A 21,320-nucleotide genomic window follows, 5' to 3' on the forward strand; every position below is an offset into this window, starting at 1 on the left:
GCACATGCACACGCCAGTGACCACGAGGAGCTTAACGAAGCTGCTGCTAGTCAACACGACGCCACAGAGTACATGCACTTCAGCTCATACCATTTCTTAAAATATAGCATATCGCTGGCCTCTCACACCTGACATCATCTGTTAGGATTGCTGTGCCTTATGGAAGGTCCACATTCTTCATCTCAGCTCATATTGTAACCCTCAACTTTCGATGATCAAAGGCCAAAACTATTAAAAATATATATCTATAGTGAAAAATATTTTTTCCCTGCAGTATCACACTTTATGCTTGTGGTATAAACTTGTATATGTGGTACAATAATAGATAGACAGGTGAAAGGAACCAATCCCTGTCTCATCATTATGCAGCACACCCTGAATCTCAACCTCCTGGGAATTGTAGTTTTGCCAATAGAAGCTATATTAGTTAAGTACACAAGCAAAAGTAGAACATAGTGAGTACAGAACAAACTGAAACAATCAAAAAGCATCTTTTTAAATAGTACCATGCAGAAAGTTTTCAAAGCACAGTGATTGGGGCTTTAAGAGGGATCAGAGACCCCAAGATTTAAAAAAGACAAGTATCTCTACATGATAAATGTCTATATCTAGATATGTCCATGGCAACAGGAATTACGAACAAATCGAGTGCGACTACTGGTGTACTTTGAGTTAACTTGTTAGTAGCTCCTGATTTTGTGGTTTTGCAGACATTTCTATTGATCACTCTGAATGTAAAACCATTAAACGAAAACAACAACAAAAATCTGAAATAAAAAAGCTTTTCTTTGTTAAGTGTGTGAATCTTGTGATTCACAGCCTCACTTCTAACGGCATGTGGTGGCGATGTGGCTCATTGTCATGCACCCCATGGTGCTATCTGCCTGTGGTCCGCATGCAGTGTTCACTGATGTGAGCCGTACACCAGTGCTACCGCGGAGACGATCAAAATGAAAACACTGCTGGCAATATTCCAACCGAATTCACAAGAAGAGTGAAATATTTTTACAGAGTTACCAAAGTTATGGATGAAACGAGACAGTCAAGATGAAATGCACATAAAATTCCTCTACATACAGTATCAGCAGCTGTGTGTGTGATGAACTGGATATCCAGCACGAATTCACTGTGATTGCAGATTTAATAATAATTGCTGTAATAATTTGTGACACATCTCTTAATTAGCAGGAATGATTTCTGCACATTTCTAAGATGTCCGGATGTAATTTGCAGAATTACAGCGGTGAACATTTGTATTGCAGTTTTTGCCGGCAAGTTAAATCTGCAACTAAATAATTGTGTGTTTGCATGTGGAAAGTATTCTATCACAGGAAATTGCTCAAGGCAGTTTTTTTTTACATATGTGCTTTTCAATATGATCACATTAAGAATGAAATTGTTATAATATAAATATTTAAGTTTAGATTACATCAGGCTTTGATATTCACTTCTTTTAATCGTCAGAGCGTCTAACATTAAAACCACATTTGTGTCCAGTTTTGCCGTCGCACATTAAATCAGGCAGAAATGTCTGTCAGCCTTTGTGAACGTGACGTTTTCTGTATTTCTTTAGAAATCTAATTAAATGTTGTAATATAATCAGCTCAGAGGCCTCTCCTCTGGACCGCTCACTTATTTAATCAGGCACTGTGACAAAGAGCTCAAAGATATTTACAGCAACAGTCCGGGTGACTGGTTGCAACAGCAGAGGTTTACGAATTCACACTTTAAGGCTCTTCACCAAACACTTGTGCTGGTTGGCAAGGAGCCATTTCTGGGGAGGAAGCAGCCAGGGGTTTAGTGCCTTGCTTAAGGGCATGTTGCCTACTCAGTCTATCATTATTTAATGTAAATTAATATTTGTTGTTATTCACTGTAAAATATTTAGTTTTTTTATCACATTCTTGTGCAACATCCCGATTTCATATTAATATTATACATTTTAAGCCTGTTCCCTCTTCCCAAGTGGCATGGAAACATCTGCGTACTTACAGTTCGTGCTGACCGCTGCTATAACAGTCAGTGATGCCCATGCAGCGGTCATGTACTTGGACAGTGGTGCATTTCTTGTTTTGGCTCTGCTCTCCGGCACACTGGATTAGACAAAAACAGATTTCAGATTTAATTTGAAGGTTCTGCACAACTAAACATGTGGAAATGGCTGCAATTCCCACCTGAATATATCTTACTAATAAAATTTTTAAAAAAAAATCACCTGCCAATCACCTACATTTTATTTAATATACAAGCTTACATTAGCAATTTAACCTTTTCTGTTTGCTTTAGTTCTTGAAGAAGGATCAGTCATGTAGTCGTTGATGGTGCTCTTGTTTTATGGTGCGTTTCTGTAATATTTCATCTTTAATTATTTTGTCTGTATTTTCTTGTTGAGTTCTGTGTTTTAAATGTACATACTGTAGTTATTGTTAAGTTTGGGATTTGGAGTCTCTTGTGTATGTGTTATTGTCATGAATTATTCTACAGCCACAGAAAGGGAGAAAGAGGCAGCTGCTAATCTTTAAGTCAATATTCCTAAATCTGGTCTTTATTTTTTGTGTCTGCTAATATGTAAAGTCCAATAGAATCCAATGAAAATCACTTCTTAGTGTCTGTGCTGGCAAACACTTCTCTTCTTTCCATATGTGTGAGAGAGATTTTAATATCTTTCCTTTCCTTTGGCCCTCACTGCATGACAACTCTGCTATGGATCACAGAGGACTGGCTGCAAGCTGAATAAATGAGGGTCATCATGAAAAGAACATGAGACCTTGAGACATTTACATTTTCAGATTTCATGTTTGTGGGTTTTTGGCTCTTTTTAAGACTTAACTTGAAAATGTTCGGGAAGTCTCTACAAATGACTTCAAACACTTAACATCCCATCAGATTAATCAGCATTTAAAAGTGATGATCATTTGTATTTGTGGTGTGGTTTGGTGGGAGCAGGAATCGAGAGTGTCTTTAAAGCATCGGGTCCTTGGAAATGCAGGTATGAGTTACACATGCTTGGGAGGATCGGGGTTGTGCCGATGCCTGGCACACATGTCTGGTCTCCAAACACCGGCGCACCTTCCATGAGATACCAGAGTCAGGCTGGCGCCACCATCTGCAGCTGGGCCAAACAAGACGAGCTGGCGAGCTCCTCCACACTCAGAGGTGTCGCTTGTCGTATTTAACCCTCCTCTCCTCAACAAATAGCATTACATCACTGACCCCATTTCAGACCAACTGCAAAGCAGAACACAAGGCCAACACATTTCACCACCATTTACTGTCACTTGAATTTTTACCTGCCTGACATCCACTTTACACGGCTTTGGAGCTATCAGGAGCCGGGAATAATGAGATTCTCAGAGTGTTTGTTGAGGATTTGTCTTCGCATAATTTGGCATATCATGACAGGCGGTAGCAGCTGCTGGAGTATGCAGTGCACTCTGACAGAAGGTGTGATGATGAAACTAGGGTGACCTGATTTATTCGTACACAAGCGTCTGCAGTGGAGTCACAGGAAGTATTTCCGTATTTCTGGGGACTTGGCATTAGAGGCACGGAGGCCTCACTCGCTAAAAAAAACACCCAGGTCCATCTTTCACAAGTGGGCGGAGGGTCTAAAATAAAATCAGCTGTCACTGTCTGCTTGTTGGACAGAGGTGGACACATAGTACTGGAGCTGGTCTCCAACGCTGACTGGGATTTGCTTTTGGCTGGGACAGACCCTGCAGGCCGGGGGTGCAGTGGCCTTCTGGTGGGATTCTACTTGCTGAGTTCATATTTTTATAATTCACCGTCCTCCTTCCCTGGTAGGTAAAGAACAGTCTCAGGGAGATATTTTTGCCTTTGAGATAAGTGAAATTTTACAAAAATATGTGAATGATTTCGGATGTATTTTTAAGTTAATAATTCTGAATGCAAAGAAGATTATACATTATAAAACCTCCAGAGAGAAAAACATAGCTGGCACTAAATTATTGATTGTATTCCATTAACATTGTCCTAATGCTGAGCACACTTCCACTCCAGGATGCAGGGGAAAAAATATAAATCAAACTGTGACTAAAATGCTAAATTAACTGTGAATTTGTACCTTGAGGAGAGATTAGATGTATTCTGTAAACTAATTCCAAATAGAAAGTATTCTGAGCCGGTAAGTTGTTTGCATCAAGGCCAGTCGCTCAAGGTGTTACGCTGCACTATTTTTCTGAACGCCAGGCGAGTCTTGAAATAAGGAACATGGAAGAGTAATTGGAAATACAGGCACAAATACAAGTTCATCTGTGCAGGTTATCTAGATGCTTTTGAAGAGGAAAGCCTTGACCTGCCAGCTTTCCTATATATCTCACAAAGAAACACGACCCATCATGGTTAAGTTTAAAATAGGCTTGATTTATTTTTGCAAGTACATGGCGCCTAGTTTACTTCACTTTCTTGTTATTTGAGCTCTCAGCCGATGCTAGTGTCATGAGATAGCGTTGACAGATATATATATTTTTTGGGCTACAAATTTTTAGTTCCTACCACAGTTATTTGCAGTCTATGAGTCTGGACCTCAACTGGAATATGCTAAATTATTCCCTTACAAAGTTGCACTGCTTAAGTTGAAATTTGAAGTGACTGAAATAGTCAAAACTTGAGCGTCGCATAATACTTGTGCCTTATCTGTCCTAATGCACAAACACAACAGCCGTTCCTCCGAGGCTGAAATAGTGGACTGGTAAACTACAAATCTAAAAAATAAAGAAGTATGACAGTGTTAATCAGCTTACAATGGTACAGTGTACTAGTTGTTATTATAAAATAGATTTTTGCTCGGATGTTCGGACACACAAGGTTCATGTGCCCATAATTCAGTTTACCAATCTGAATTTCTTATCACTTTTAGTTATCTGCAACTCAAATAACTGATTTAAAAATGTGGGGTGTTTTGATCTGATTGGCATTTCACTGACTCTGTACTTTTAATACCGAAAAATGAGATGCAGGGACTGAATCTATGCTTTGCTGCTGCATACAGATATACACAGATATTATAAAGAGTTGGCTTCAAGTTCCATTTATTCATCACAAAGCAGAGCAGAGATAATGATTTTCTTTATGTTGCGAGTCTTCAGAGTGAAAGATAGTTTTGTGAGGATTTAGATGCTGTACTGTTTTTCAAACATTACAACAGTCTGAATGCAGATTTCATTCTCTTATCTGCATCAGCACATTTTATTTGGACAAGAACAGAGGTGTGAATTCTCTGAATTCACAAACCGAGAAAGAAGTGTCGCATCAGCAACTGGCAGAGATGTTAACGGCTGGAGGAGTTAATAAGCTCATTGTCTGTCTTTTCAGCACATTACAATATGAACTAAATTATTGTGTTTCTGGACTGTTGGCTGATGAAATTCCTGACATTAATTATACCTCAGTTGAAAAAAATAATATTACAAGTTCCTGGGTGATCATCTAAACCCCAACACTCAGTCCACAAACAGTGCTTGTATTGAGTGACAACATATTCATTTAAAGGGACAAGGATTTCTAAGTAAGTCAGGACCCTTTTAAACACTCAGGGAGCTCTATAATTAATCACAAGGAACCATAAAACTCTTGAAGGACACTATCAATCCAAGGAGGTAACTCAGACAGAGAACAAATATTTTGCTCAAAACGTTCACTTTAGTTGAAATTGGCTCGAACGGTTTCCACTGGGGAGGCGTGGACCAAAGTCCCTGCACATCATGCTAATTCCTGTTACTTTGAACAGTTGCTTGGCCCCTTTTTTTTTTTTTTTTTTATAAATCCTGCATATCCAAGGAGTAAATGAATGTCAGGAAACAAGTGTGCAATTGATTTAAAGAATGTCCCAGAAGAGTATTTTAAAGTCATCATTTACAGGAGCACCACCTGTACTGCAGCAGCACCTTGAAAACAGTCCTGTGGCTCACATTTGGTTGTCTTTGAGAATAAATTTGCAAACTGAAGACTGGTGCTTTAATGTGCTTATAGTCAGAAATACAAATGATGAATAATCATCATGTGATCTGCACTACCTGCATTATGTTAGAGCATCTTAAACTCCACTATTATGATGTCACTTTAAAACCAAAATGATAACACAATCATAAAGGCTTCTGACATCCTTAGCAGTGCTTTAATGACATGTATTTACAGCATCATGTCCTACACCATGATAATTAGATGACACCCAATAAAACAAGCAAGAAGAATGTTCTTAACAGTGGGCTTCTTGTGCTTTAGCTGCTGGCAGCGCAGGTTTAACCAGGACAGGACTTCCTGAAAGACTTAAACCAGAGGAACCTGGATTCACTCTGTGGACTCAGAGGTCATCCCACGGGTCAACTGTGAGGCCACGTACCAGGCAGCTGTCTCCAAGCCAGCAGACATCATCATACCCAGCGGGGTACTTTAGCTTGTGCATGGACACGTATTGTCTGTACGACAGCATGGAGCTATAGCACCTGACACAGCTGCCTGCATTGACAACAACATATGTGTAATTAGAAGCAAACTTTCTACAGTCAATTAAAATGGCTTGTTTGCTTCCCTGTTGCTTCGTCTCAAGCTGCTGCAGAGAATCCAGTAGCTGCACTGCTCTGAGCTGGTATTGTCACCATTACTGCTGGTGTTGTCATGCAGTATTAGTGGTGGTGATGAGTTTGGGAAAGGGGATCAGGAGTGTTGCTTATGTGTATAAATAGAAGGGAAACATGAGGCTTTCCTCACAGGGCTGGCTATACAGGAGGGGGGCAGAAAACTGAATTTATTGTTTGCTTTTCTTGGTAAAAGCTCTCACAAATTAATAGACATTTTTGCAATTGTTACACAAACAGAATATATGTTTGTGTCTGTGTTTGTTTGTCTGCAGAGCAAAAAAATAAACCGCACCACGTTCACATTTGACGGCAAACTTTGCTGCATGCATGCAAGGCTGAAGAGCCCTATTAAGCAGCCGTTTGATCTCAGGTCATGAAGAAGTGGAGGCAGCTAACGATATTTCCTGCTTCATTAGGTCATGGAGGAGTCGGAGGTCTGTTCCCTGCCGGGGGGACTTGTGAGTGTGAGGAAACAATTTGAGACCCAGGAAACTGCAACATCACACAGTGTAACCCAGTTTCATTTTCATCACAGAAGTGTGCAGGTACAATTGTTGAAGAACGCAGCATGTACTTTAATCAGGCCGATACAAAGAGCATGAAAGAGATGACTGCACTCAATTCATTGTATTTATTCATGTTTTAACCTGAGCTGGTTTCTTTTGCACCCTTTTGCTTTTCTATCTGCATCACTGCACAGGGAGATTTTCAAGTTCAAATATATAATTTAAGGTGAATGTTAACAGTGAGGATCGTAATTCCTCTTGTTGCACCGGTACCAGTGAGTGGCTTTTAGTTACAGACATTACTTGACATTTCTAACAGCTTCCATGAAAACCTGCAGGGCACTTTCACTCATATTGTAGCTCTTTTCAGGAGGCGGAAACTTAACAAAGCCGTGGAAAAGAACTTCTCATTTTATTTATTTTGCTTCAGAACAATGTGACTGAGCCGCTGGGCACATTATTTGTCATCTTGCCTCTTTCTGTGATCAGTCGTCTCAACCTGCACTGAGCAATCTGGTCCGGCATCTTCTCTGCATGGGATTCAGTTTTGTGCTATTAAGTTTTGGCTGGTGGAGTAAATTACAGCGGAGTAAACTCACATCTGTGGCCATGACAAGGAGTGGGGAAGATGTGGTGAAATGAGACGGAGAGTCGTTTGTGTGTATGTGTGGCATACGCCCACGTTCACCATGTTTGACAACCGCTGTCTCCCTCTTCACAGGAAATGTCAAACTCAGAGGTGACAGTGTCAAGCGGCAGCAGGCAGGTCGTCCCAGGCAGTCAGCAGCTAAATTTCCAGGACACGATGGTACAGATTATTTTCTATCACTGCGTTGTAACAGGCAGCGCAATAAAGCTCGCTAATGAACTAAATACGCCGATTGCTTTGTTGAATAAAAACGGTCACTAATTGCAATCAATCAAATTGGTGTAATTAATGTTTGATTGGTAGTCTTTGGGACTGAGATTAAAAATATTAAATTTAGTGGAAAACTGTGTAGCACTTGAAGATTATAGCTGACTCATTACATTTCTTTATATCTCTGTGCAGCTTTTACACCAATTTCTTTATACTATGTTCCATTTTGAATACATGCAGGTGTCATACAGCGACAACAACTTCGCATCCAGTAATGAAAACCATCAAAATGAAACAGGTAGGATGCTGTTTCCTTAGTATTATTCTAGGCCACGCTGTATTGGCTGTCACTGCTGTGCTGATTTAAGCCCTGCCTTTGTTGTTTTTTGGCTGTGCTGACTTTCAGAAGAGGAGATTCCCAGGTACACTACAAAAGAGCTGAGGGATCACTTTGAAAGAACAATAGAAGAGGCTGCTCCACACAAACCAATTAAGGTAAAAATGTCCACTTCACTTGAGTTAGCTATTAAGTGTACGAAGTGAAGGAATATTTATTTTTTGACTGCCTCAACTGGAATTTGAAATACTGACTATATTCAATAAAGTTTTAACCCTGAAGATTTTCTCTACTGATTGATTTGGTAAGAGCAAGTTTGGTTTAACACGGCACAAAACACTGTTTGAGCAGCTACTTTTTCAATAGAAGAGTAACTTTTTACAGTGCAAGTGAGTAAACTCGTGATGTTTTAATAAAGAACCCAATCAAAAATAACGAGAACCACAGCAGGGACAATAAAGTTGCAGTTCTGTTACCCTCGGTCGGACTGGTGTTCTGCTCTGTAAGATTATTCATATTTTATGATGTAATTTTTTATAGTTTATCTGCAATGTTACAATAAGGTGAAATGTGACTTGCATATAAAACACAGTAGTGGGATAGATTTATAGTTATTTACCCACAAATATCATTTCTGTTCCTTGCAAAGATTGGACGTGACATCAATCGATCTAAGTGGTCCTCAAATGTGACTCAAAACAACACAGAGACTGTGTGTGTTGATGTGTGTGAAGCATCCGCTACTGAAGCAGCACAAGACACGATAGCAGCAGTGATGGATTATGAGGACTTTCCGCCCCCACCAGCTGAGGATTCTGACTATCTTCCACCCCCGCCTCCCGACTTATTACAAATGCCAACAGACAGTGATAATATTCCAGCGTGCCCGTACTCAGATGAGCCTCCAGAACCAGAAAACCCATCCAAATACTCCCTTAGCAGAGAGGCTTACTTCAAGCAGAAGAATATGTGTGAGTTAAAACGTCTGTACAAGCACATCCATCCTGCAGTTCGTAAGAATATCGAGCAAGAGTTCTACATCGATTACAATGAAACTGAGAACAACCAGGTAGAGAGTCAAGAGAACATGTATGAGAACGACGGTGGGAGTCCTGATGATATCAATGATGAAGAGTATGGGGAATGGGAGGAGATTCTCCCCGGGGAGGTGCAGGCAATGCGCTGGATGTTTGAAAATAAGCCACTGGATGCCATCAAAGATGAAACCCCAGATGAGGATGAAGACACCAACAAAATAACTGAACAGGAAATAATTCTGGGGAAAGATGTGAGACATACAGCGTGGATGTTTGAGACCAAGCCAATGGATAAACTGGGTTCACAAAACACCAACTCAACAGAATATAAAAACAAATTCAATAAATTTGACAAGGGAGATGTCCGTAATGCAGCATGGCTGTTTGAGACCCAAACTATGGACACGCTAAACAAAATACACAAGGAAGAGGATTTCACAAAAGAGGTTGTGTTTACAGAGGAGGATGGAAATGCTACTATTTACATGATTGACAATAGGTTCATGGGAAGCCTCGGGCACACTGAGACTATTGACGAGAGCCACCTGCTGAGTCTGCGGTCGGTGTTAGAGGAAATTAACGAAGAAGTGAAAACGGTCACGAGTACTTTTGACACTCAGTTTGAATGCGTCATCATGGGACAATCAAGTCAGATGCTGGAGGTCAAGTCTGTACGCAAAATTGAAACTGAACTGGAGAACTCCATTGCCTCACGTTGGCTTTTTGATACCCAGCCTCTGGACATGACTAACAGAGAACCTACGTCTTTTAAACTTGTGTGTAGTCTCTCCATGGAGGACAGCAGTAAGGCAGGCTGGGGCAGGTGGTTGTTTGAGATGAAGACATTAAATTCCCTCGATGATTGGGAAAGCTCACAAATGGAGAAAACAGAGATCCTTGGAGCTGATGTGCGCAAACATTGCTTAGTGTTTGAAACACAGCCGATGGATTCTCTGAAGGATGACTCCAATGCCAGACCTCAATCTATTGAAGAGATTATTGGGGGCAATGTTAGATCTGCCAGGTACTTCTTTGAAAGCAGCCCACAAGCAGCCAGGAAGAAGTGCCCTGAGGTCGGGAAACTTAAAAAGGCAACAGTGAATGAAGAAATGAAAGGTGATGTGAGACACCAGAAGTGGCGCTTTGAGAGTCAACCTCTAGAGCACATCAGAGAGGACAAGAGAGAGGTCACTCGTACCGTGAATATTGAGGAGGACCTCACGCAGGAGGATGGCACAAGCTGCAGGACGGATGTTCGCAAGAACTGCTGGGTATTTGAGACCCAGCCAATGGATACCTTAAAAGATGATTCAAATACTCTCCCCTTGACTAAAGTGGAAATTATTTCAGGTAACGTGAGATCAGCCAGAAATTATTTTGAAACGGTTCCAACTGAAGAGTTGAAGGAGCTGGCAGAGGTGGGCAAGCTGAAAAAAGCTGTAGCACTCGATGAGGAGAAGGGCGACGTTAGACATCAGAAATGGCGATTTGAAAGCCAACCTCTAGAGCATATTAGAGAGGAGAAGAAAGAAGTTATCCGAACAATTGACCTGGAAGAAATTGACAAAGTGGACGTGTCAAACTACAAGCATATCTTTGAGAGCACAGATTTAAACAGGAGGGATGAATCTCAGAAGATTCTCATAGAAGGTGTAACATCTGGCTCTGTGAAATCCAATAAAAACCTGTTTGAGTCTACTCCACTGTATGCCATGCAAGACAGCTCAGGGCACTTCCACGAGGTGAAGACAGTGCGCCGCGAGGAGGTCGTTAAGGGGGATGTGACAACCTGCAAATGGATGTTTGAAACACGGCCAATTGATCAGTTTGATGAAGGTATTGATAAATACCAAATTATTAAGGGCATATCCAAACAAGAGATTGAGTCTGGCGATGTTAAAACTGCAAAGTGGTTGTTTGAAACGCAGCCTCTTGATGCTATCAAGTACTTCAGCAATATCGAAGATGAAGAAATTGCGGAGTCGAGTAAAAATCTTGATGTCGTGAAGGGTGATGTGAAAACCTGCAAGTGGCTATTCGAGACAAAACCGATGGACGTCCTGTACGAACGAGTGGAGTTAAATGGTGAAAACGAATCTGAAGAAATGCATAAGGGAGATGTCAAAACCTGCACCTGGCTCTTTGAGACGCAAGCTCTCGACACCATTCACGATGAGACGGAGACAGTTCTGAACACATGTAGCGTAAAGCAAGAGGACGTTAGAGGAAAAGATGTAAGAATGGCTTGTTTTCTCTTCGAGACGGAGAATCTGGAGAACCTCACTGGGGAGGAAACAGGCTCTTTCAAGCGCGTGACAGAGATAGACATCACGTCTGGAGACGTGTCGAGGATGAAGTATATTTTTGAAAACCAAACCTCCGATATTATGACGTCTACATCTGAGGAAGTGATGCAAAAGCTCAAGAGAGTTCACACTCAGGACATAGAAAAAGGAAATGTTGTAAACTGCAAATGGCTCTTTGAAAATCAATCCATAGATACCATACATGATAGCAAAGAGGAATCTATGAGCAGCCGCACTGTAAACGATGTACAAGGAGGAGATGTAGATAAGAGCCGTTTCATTTTTGAGACTTACTCCTTGGATGAAATCCAGGAAGTTTCCTCTGACACGGACACGGAGCTCATAAAAAGGCAAAAAATTGTCTGCGATGAGGATGAGAAGGGTGACGTGAGAAATTACACCATGATGTTTGAAACTCAGCCCCTGTATGCCATTCAGGACAAAGAGGGCCATTACCATGAGGTCACCACTGTCACAAGTGAGGAGGTAACACAGGGAGACGTTGTTGGAGCCCGGTGGTTATTTGAAACCAAACCCCTCGATGCTATCAAGGACACAGATGAGGTTTATATAATAAAATCCGTCACACAACAGGATGTGCAAAAAGGAGATGTTACGTCTGCCAAGTGGAAATTTGAGACGCAACCTCTCGATCGGATCGCTGAGGAAAAGAAGCCATTATTAAAAACTGTGGATGACATTCAAGGGGGCAATGTTAGAATGAATAAACATCGTTTTGAGTCTGACACCTTGTCAGAGAGATCTGTTAAAACTGTTAATGTGAGTGAAATACAAAAAGGTGATGTCAGGACTGCCAAGTGGAGATTTGAAACCCAGTCCATGGACAAAATAAGAAGCATGAGTTCTGAAAATCTGATTGAAACGGTTAAAAAGGAGGAGGTCGCAAAGGGAGATGTCCAATCTTCAGTCTGGCTTTTTGAGAAAAATCCCCTTGACCACATCAAAGAGGCAGGTGAGGACGAGGACACAACTGTCACTCAAGAGGAGATTCCCAAAGCGGATGTAAAAACAACAACATGGCTCTTTGAAACGACCCCATTTGACGATTTTAATGAGACAAAAATGGAAAGGACTGAAATCCTGGGCAAGAGCGTCAAGGGAACTCTCGAGGAACTTTATAGTCAGAAAATGGTGACGTCAAAGGGAGTACTCATTGAAACTGATGAAATTGGCGACGTTAGGATGGCAAAATACCAACTAATGAATCAGCAGGCTCCGGAGATTCAACGAGAGGAGGTCATCAGGGGAGATCTGCAGACAATTATGATGAACCTACTGAACAGACAGGACAGGAAGGAGCAGCAGATTGTCATAGATTCAGAGGAGAAAGGTAATATCAGTTCAACAGTGCAGCAACTTTTCAGCCAAGAGAAAACTAGCGGCATCGAAAGGGAGGAAATATTACGTGGGGACATTCAAGACGCTTTAAATAAACTTTTCACAGAGGATGGATCAGGAAAACATGGAATACTCATCCAGGAGGATGAAAAAGGAGATGTACAGATGACGATATATTCCCTTCTGAATAAACAAGAGAATGTTAATGTTGAAAAAGAGGACATTGTAAAAGGGGATATCAGGAGCGCTCTTCACAGCCTATCCACTTTGGACAAGACCGATCAGGCAGTGAAGATAATGGTGGGTGACATTGAAAAGGGAAATGTCAACTTTTACTCCACATGCATTGAATCTGGGGCTCTCGACTATCTTAAACAGCTCCATCTGGAACCTGATGAAACTCCAACTGACACAGAAAACAAAGAGAAGATTGTTGGAGGTGACATCAGAGGCACAAAACTCATCCTTGGCCGTAATCAAACACAAATTGAACGGACAGTAGAGGATATTATACCCGGTGATGTTCACAACACAGTGAAAGTTTTCATGTCAGAGCCAACCGCCTCACTGGACAGACTCCAGAGGGAGGAGATAGTCAAGGGGGATTTAAGAGCTACTTTGAATTCATTGTCTGAATCAGTGAAGCAGACAGCCATTGTGGAGAAAGAGGAGGTGGTGAAAGGCAACATACCGAAAGCTCTTCGGCATTTGGAGAGGGCTCAGAGGCAGCAGAAGGAGGTGGAGAAGCCAGATATCATACCAGGAAATATCAAAGGGGCTTTAAGGTCTCTTGAGAAATCAGCAACATCCAGAGTCGAAGCTGTTGTTGACAATTTAGTTCCAGGAGACGTCAAAGCCACGTTAAAATCTCTGGAGGAGGCAAAACGAACAGTGAGGGAAGTTGAAAAGGAGGAAATTGTGAGAGGTGATATTCACACAGCAATGCAAAGTCTACATGGTGCCTCCAGTGAGAGGAGAACGTGTCAACAGGAAATAGATGTTCAGGGAGACGTCAGAGGGACAATTCAGCTGTTAATGGAGCCTCTGCCTTCACCGAGGATGCAAAGGAGCTCAAGTCTCGAGGGTGAAGTAAAGGGTGACGTCAAGATGTCAATTAAGTCATTATATGAGACGCAGGAGCAAACCCAGCAGGAGAAAGAGGAAGTGATAAAGGGTGATGTTAAAGGCACGATTAAATCACTGCTGGAAACAGCACAGCGTGAAACTCCTAAAGTCAAGCTGGGAGCGTACAGAAGAGTTACAGTCAAGCGGAGCCCTCCGGTTAAAAACCTTAATGCTGACGCAGAGAGGAACGTACAGAAGATAAAAACAGCAAATCCAGTGGAAATATCAAAAGAAAATCACTCCATTTCTAATAAAATTGTTAAATCAAAGTCATGTTCTGTGGAGCAGTCTGCTCAGGAATCAACGACTGTGGTGGAGCACAAAACTATTACCCAAAACCACGGCATCAAAACAGTGAAGACAGAGTTTCGCAATCTTAAATCGAACCCAAAGGGGAAGATGAAAGTTGGTAAAACCAGAGTGAAAACTGATGTTTACGTCTTAAACCCAGCAGACGCTGATCTGCCTCTCCCACCTCCGCCTCCACCGGTGGTAGACACTGACCTTCCTCCTCCTCCTCCTCCTAGTCCTCCTCCCTCCGTGGATGCTGACATAGATCACCTTCCTCCTCCGCCACCACCCCTCGCTAGTGAGCAGGACTTCCTCCCACCTCCTCCAACTCAACAAGAACTGGAAAGCATGCCAGCATATGCAATCAATCCTTCACCAGCAAAAGCAAAAAAGATGACAGTGAAAAAAGTGAAAGCTCCCATCTTACACCAAGTCCCAAAGCTGAAGCCTAAAGTGGAGTTCAGTAAAACGCAACAGGTGCAGGCAACATCAGAGAAAGTGGTGGAAATGAGCCAAAACCAATTACAAACAACACAAACATCAAAAACTGTTTCGTGTGAAATCCTTCCACCGCCAGCGTCACCACAGCCATTAAAGAAAGTTTACATCGCTCCTGTGAAATTCACTCCTCCACCCTCGCCTCCTCCGTCCATGAGAGGCAAAATGGGTAGATTTAACACACCATTAATAAAAGCAGAAGAAAAGTACCGGAAGCTGAGGGAGGAAAACACCCCTCCAGCCACTCCATCTCCTACTTTCATACATGACTCAGTCACCGCTGCTCTTGAAATGCTTTCCACTAAAGAGTCAAATTACAACACCTCAGAAATCACACGGGAGAGAGATGAAAAGACGGCAGTGAGTGTTCATTCAGACTCTCTATCGTGTGATTCATCCAAGCAGGTTGTCGTCTCAAATACCAGCCAGAGCAAAGCCAGCGCTCATCATGAGACAATCCTCACAGATTCGACAACGACATCTTCAGCTAAACAGCAAATTGACTCTAATGAGACTTCTAAGGTTGTCTCTGCTCAAACGACTGCATCCGTCTCAGCTGTTAGACAACAGATGCAAACAACTACACAGAAAACAGTTTCTGTTTCCTCCAAACAGTCTGCTCAGTCAGTCAAGGTTAACAAAGTCCAGACCTCAATCACTGATGCCGCAAAAACAGAAAACAGAACTACTTATACAAAGAAATACTCTGAAAATAATAAAACAAAGGGCTCCAATAAATCTGAAGATAAAAATGAGGACAAAATCCCTGCTCAAAAAATGAAACCTGACACTGCAATAATGCAGGTACCCAGTGACATTTACAATCTATCTTCCAAAAGAGAAAATGTCACCGCAGACAAAAATGTTAAGGAGTCCCCACATTGTGATAACAAGAAGAAAAGTGATCATTCTCCTATTGAGAGGCAAGAAAATGTTTCCAATCAACCCACGCAAACAGAAAAGGCAAAAAATGGAAAAAATGGAAAACAAAACCAAAAGGCAAAAAAGAACAACAAACAAGAAAAACAAGCAGAGATGAAAATGTCCAGTGAGAGTGAGAAACAAATTGGTTCACAAGATTTGAAAATGGAGTTGAGGGAAGCTGCTGTGGTGAAAGTGATCAGTGAGGCTAAAGGAGTAAAGACGGAGTTGAAGCCGGGGATTGGGAAGGTTGGTCCCTCTCCTCCCACTGCTGCTGTACCTGCTGTTACTGTGAGCAATACTGACAGCCAACCAGAAACCCCAGCTCCAGCAAAGAAGAAAAGGAAGTCCAAAAAGTCTAAAGGGAGTGCACAAGGGAAAGATAGTTTCACAGAATCAAAGACAGAAGCTTTAGAAACCACGAAAAAAACATCTGAAAAAACCCACCAAACTCAGGAAACAATTGCAGTCGCCCAAATTCACAAAAGTATAAAAGAGGAGCACATTCAGGTCAAAAGAGAAGTCATTACCACTGAGAGCAAAGACGATCAGAATTCCCAGAAACTAAAAGAAATTCAAAAGCAAGTAAAGCAATCTGAAAACAGAGGAGTGACAGTTAGTCAGCAGAGCGCAGAGGAACCGTCGGCAGTAAGTAGGGACGTCCCAATTACAGTGACAGGCGAGTCACAACAAAATGAGCTGGTGAAGTCCACAACAGGGAAAGAAGAAGGATCCCAAAGGCAAGAGGTCGAAACGTTAATCTCCCACATCACAGAGATACAAAGCGTTTCAGAAAAGACTACTTCTAAATCTGAGAAGAGTCTGCTCGGTGACGTTCCCCACTGGCTCATGACTCCAGAAAGAAAATGTGACCTGGAAAGATCCGTCGTAGACAGTGACGCTCAAAAAGATGAAGACATTCTTTTACGTGTAAGGAAACTAGCCGATGCTAAACTAATGCATCTGGAGGAGGAAGCAGTGGAGAAGCACGAATGTGAGCCATGTTCTGAGAAGCAAGCAACACCAAGAATATCCAAGATCAGCGTTGGTTCGGCCAAACTCGAGAACCAAACAAAGAAAAAGACTTTGTATGAAAGAAGTAAAGACGAATTGAGCCAGTTCAAGTCCGTTGACCTTCGAGCTCCCTCGCCCTTACTGAGGATGCGTTCTCCCTCGCCGACGTTTATCACCATCGAGTCCACACGAAGAACCGACTCACCGCAGAGAGTTACTCCGTCGCCGACGCTGCCGCACCGCCCGGCCACACCTCCCGCTCCGCCGCCACGGAGGTGCGACACCCCGACATCACGCCTCACCAGAATCACACCTTCACCGACTTTCGACAGGGCAGAAAACTTGGCTCGCCTGAAAGACACTACAGCCAAGCTGTCACGTGGCGTCACCCCCCCGCCACTCTATCCCCATCAAATCCCAGAGAAGAAATCTGAGATTGTGGAATCGCCGGCATCGTTCCATCGGCAAATCAAAATTGAGTCCCAGACTGTGGAGGCTTCAGGGACGTCGATTGCGGCAGAAAAGCCTCAAGAGAGTTTATCAGAGGAGCCTCAGCAGGCTGAAGTAAAAGCAGCAGAAGAAGAAGCAAATATTCCTCAGGGTTTGAATGCAATTGAAATACAAAAAAAGTCTGAGGCCCACATGCCACCGGGTCAAAATGACCCAGATCTTGTTGAAGCTTCAGATATTTCAGAACTAACAGCTACATCTGTCAAAGAAAAGAAAGAGTTTTTTGAAGAGGCTCAAAAAGCTGAAGTAAATAAGGTCTATGTGCGAAAGGAGCCCATCGCCATCCCTGAACGACTGGGCCCAGACACGGAGGAGTGCGAGGCAGAAAGTAAAAACAAAGAAGAGGATGAGCTTCCCAAGGCGGACATGTCTAGTCTTGTAAACAAATTTGAATCACCAGAGGAGAAACTATATATAAGAAAAGAGCTGATCCCACTCACTGAGCGTCTTCACAATGACACTGAAATCACAGATTGCGACAAAGAGAAAGCAAACATCCTGGAACAGGAAGTGACAACTTTTGACATCCAGGCTATTAAAAATGTTTTCGAACTGGGTGAGCAAAGTTCCTCATTCAGAGAAGAGAAAAAGGATCAGGAGGAGCTTGTGTCAAGCCAGAGTGAAACAACAGAAGAGACTTCAAAGCAGGAAAGTCCTCAGGAGACAAAGGGAAGCTCGAGGCGGAGCTCACCCCTCCCGCCGCAGAAACACCAGCTAGAATCTGTGCCAGCAGAACCGTCAGCCTTCTCTGAAACCAAATCAATCACAGAACATTTCTCAAATGTTGATGAATTTGGTAACAAGGTCACCGAAACAAGGACAACTGTCACGGCGCTCTCTGAGAGCGGGTCCGCCCAACGAGCTCCGTTTTCTTACGCTGATGCTGTTAAAAGAAAAGCTGCAGAGGCGAAGCAGTCAGAAGCTCATGAGGAAGACGCCACAGAGAAGTTGCTGAGGAATTTCCACAAAACGTGGACAGAGAGCGAGACGGTTTTCAAGAGTCTTGGATACACCGTTTCCGAGGAGACAACATCCCAAGTCGTGTCACATCAGACGAAGTTTGTCTCATCTGGTAAAAACTGGCATGAAACTAACGGCATGCAGCGTACCCATGTAGGCATGGAGCAGCTCTCCTGAAGCGCAACTCTGCTTGGTTACAAAAGTAGGATTTCTAATTCCAGTGTCGTTTTTAATGACAAGCTTTTCTGTAAAATAAAAGATGAACAAGCTTCATCACTACATGTTTCCAACCACACTGCAGCTCTGAGAGGTTGTACTTGAGCTACATGGAACGGTAGCATGCTAACATTTGCTAATTAGCACCAAACACAAAGTTCCTCAAAGGCCGATGGGAATGTTCCTCGATGTGGAGGTTCCTCGATGTGGAGGTTCCTCGATGTGGAGGTTCCTCGATGTGCAGGCGCTTCGACGCAAATGGAAGTTACGGAAGAATAAAAGTTTCCCCTGATTGTGCTAAAGCATAACACGGACGAGAGCTTACCAAATTTCTTGGCAATTCATTGATTGGAAAAAATGATCATTAAATATTTCAGTCTGGACCAAAGTGGTCAACAGACGTAAAGCCACGCAGCGAGCATAGCCACAACAAAGTGAGGTTTTTATCATCACTATTTTCTTATCACTGATAATATTATACTTTTGTATTTGAGCCTGAAAGTTAATTGTTAACAAGGCAATCAGCAGTTTGACATTGATTTCTCTGATAATCCAGTTATTGGCTTTGTTCCACAGCTTTCAACCACATGAGGTTTACTCTGCAGTCATGATGTTGTTTAAGCACGGCCTCTCAAATATTATGCAAATTAAGTCATTTTACATCCAACACCAATAACCAACCTCAACAGAGACAGATGAACGTCAAAATAAAGCCAGCGATGAATGTTCTACAACTGGACAACTACAGTCAAGTGTGTTCCCTGACTTAACCAGATGGTTCTTTATTTCTAGTTATCACAAACTGCCAAAGAGCAAAGAGGAGATGCATGATTATCTGTGTACGCATGAGTGACAACAAATAATCCTGAGGAAATAAATGATTCACTGTCATGACCACTGTGAGAGTCAAATTAAAAAACAATGAATGAGCATGTTTAATACCTTTTAAATGTGTACTTATATTTACAACATTAACCATAATTTAAAAAAAAAAAAGAAGAGCTGCAGCTTTCTGTCGCATTTCAAGGTAACCCCATAAACTCATGTGGGAAAAATGAAAAAAAAACAAAAACGAATGATTTGCATTTTATCTCTCTGACGCAGGTTCGAGTGCCGAAGTCGGAGCTCTGCACCACATGTCGGAGGAGAGCTTATCCGATGGATGCTCTGATAGTGGACAAAAAAAAGTACCATAAATCCTGTTTCTGCTGTGAGCACTGCAGAAATAAATTAAGGTAAACATGGCATTCATTCAAATAAATGTTCACCAGGGGCTTTTTGAACATGGCAATATTAATGAGTAAATGCCTGAGAGTATTAACAACAGCAGGTGTCGACACACACGCAAAGACAGATAAAGAAAATACGTGGAAAATAACATAACGTCAGTTATAGCTTTTATATTATTTTCTTCCCTGAGGCTGAAAACATCGTACACCTTATGTATACTGTAAATGTGTTGGTATTTGTTTTGTTAACTGTTTCTTTGGATGCTCTCATTTCTTACAGAAGGCAAAATCAATAAAATATTAGTCACGACATTAAAATGGCAGTTTAAATGTTAAATAATGTTAATGTGGTGCACCTATTAATGGAAGAATGTCTTTTCTTGCACAGCCTAGGAAACTATGTCTCTCTCCATGGACATTTCTACTGCCTACACCATTACAAACAACTCCTCAAGTCCAAAGGGAACTACGACAATGGACTTGGGCAGAAACCACCCGCAGGAAGTGGTGGACTTATCCCCTCACGTGAGAAACTTGAATGGAGATATTCCATGAGCAGCGAGTTCAGTTCAGTTGACAAAACACACAACCAAATGACAAAGATATTTGATGAAAGCAAACCACAGAGCAACAAAATATCCGTAGTTTGGCCGCCGCAGGCCGATTCCCCGAAGAGAGCTTTTAAAATAGAGGAAGATATTCAGCTAACTAAACCACAGTGGCCCCCTCCAGAAAACTCCCCTACGTCCCCCAAACACCAACACAGAAAGGCTGTTCCCAGAAGTGTCCTTTGAAATAAAGTCATCCAGAGTTTAGACCAACACAAAAAAAACTGAATGGTACACTGGCAAAGAAATGTCCTGAAGGTTCAATTAAGGAAGTGGTTGGTTGAAGGTTGTGCAGTTAAGTCAAGTGAGAATTTGAAGGGAAATCGTGTATATACTTGTAAATGGCGTTGAAAAGCAGGTTGTAACAGTAAGTGGTAGAGAGATAGATGCAGATGAAGTGTAGAAATTGGATGTAAACATGAAGCAGTGTGCCTTGAAATAACGGGCTGATCCCATGTGTCATTTTTCATTCATTGCAGTTTATTAGTATTTTTCCTGGAGATCAGCAGTCACACCGATGTACCATTCAGTATTTGACACAAGAACAAATTAAATTTGACAGCTTCTGTAACAGGTGTCATTTGTCTTGTCACCCTAATTTTAGCACATTTAAGGGATATTAGTTTAACACAATATGGCTAGAAACAATGGATTGACAAATTTAAGATTGATTCATATTTCAGGGTTTAATCAAGTCATTCTTTGGTTACTTTTGAATTAACTGGATGTTTAAATCGTATAATCCTCACTGCTCATGAACACCAAACAGAAATTCTCCATGATATTTTGAAATGTAATTTAGTCCAAGTTTTTTTCACCTCAATTTTTTTTATTCTAAAATTATTCATTTATGAAACTCTCTTTTTTTTTTTTTTTTTTTTTTTTAATGCTGCATGCCAGATCAATGAAACAGTCTCCGTCTGTGGACTCTGTAATTTTTGGTCA

General features: G+C 41.8%; 1 protein-coding gene across 2 annotated transcripts; it reads left to right on the plus strand.

Annotated features, from left to right (window-relative positions):
* The first annotated feature begins 3,645 nt into the window (after positions 1-3,645).
* Positions 3,646-21,224, plus strand: xirp2b (xin actin binding repeat containing 2b). 2 transcript variants are annotated; one of them, XM_069702510.1, is made up of 9 exons: positions 3,646-3,800; positions 6,244-6,406; positions 7,016-7,144; positions 7,827-7,913; positions 8,205-8,262; positions 8,371-8,459; positions 8,951-18,434; positions 19,643-19,773; positions 20,156-21,224. In XM_069702510.1, exons 3-8 carry the CDS (start codon positions 7,019-7,021, stop codon positions 19,732-19,734), a joined length of 9,936 nt encoding a protein of 3,311 aa, XP_069558611.1. In that variant the 5' UTR covers positions 3,646-3,800; positions 6,244-6,406; positions 7,016-7,018; the 3' UTR covers positions 19,735-19,773; positions 20,156-21,224. The 2 variants fall into 2 exon arrangements, with proteins under 2 accessions (XP_069558611.1, XP_069558612.1); XM_069702511.1 differs by lacking the exon at positions 7,016-7,144.
* The last annotated feature ends 96 nt before the right edge of the window (positions 21,225-21,320 follow it).

The sequence above is a fragment of the Brachyistius frenatus genome, unplaced genomic scaffold (assembly GCF_029030835.1).
Source record: "Brachyistius frenatus isolate BFR_SWC_R1_liver_20210118 unplaced genomic scaffold, ASM2903083v1 Contig_42, whole genome shotgun sequence".
In the NCBI taxonomy this organism is placed as follows: domain Eukaryota; kingdom Metazoa; phylum Chordata; class Actinopteri; family Embiotocidae; genus Brachyistius; species Brachyistius frenatus.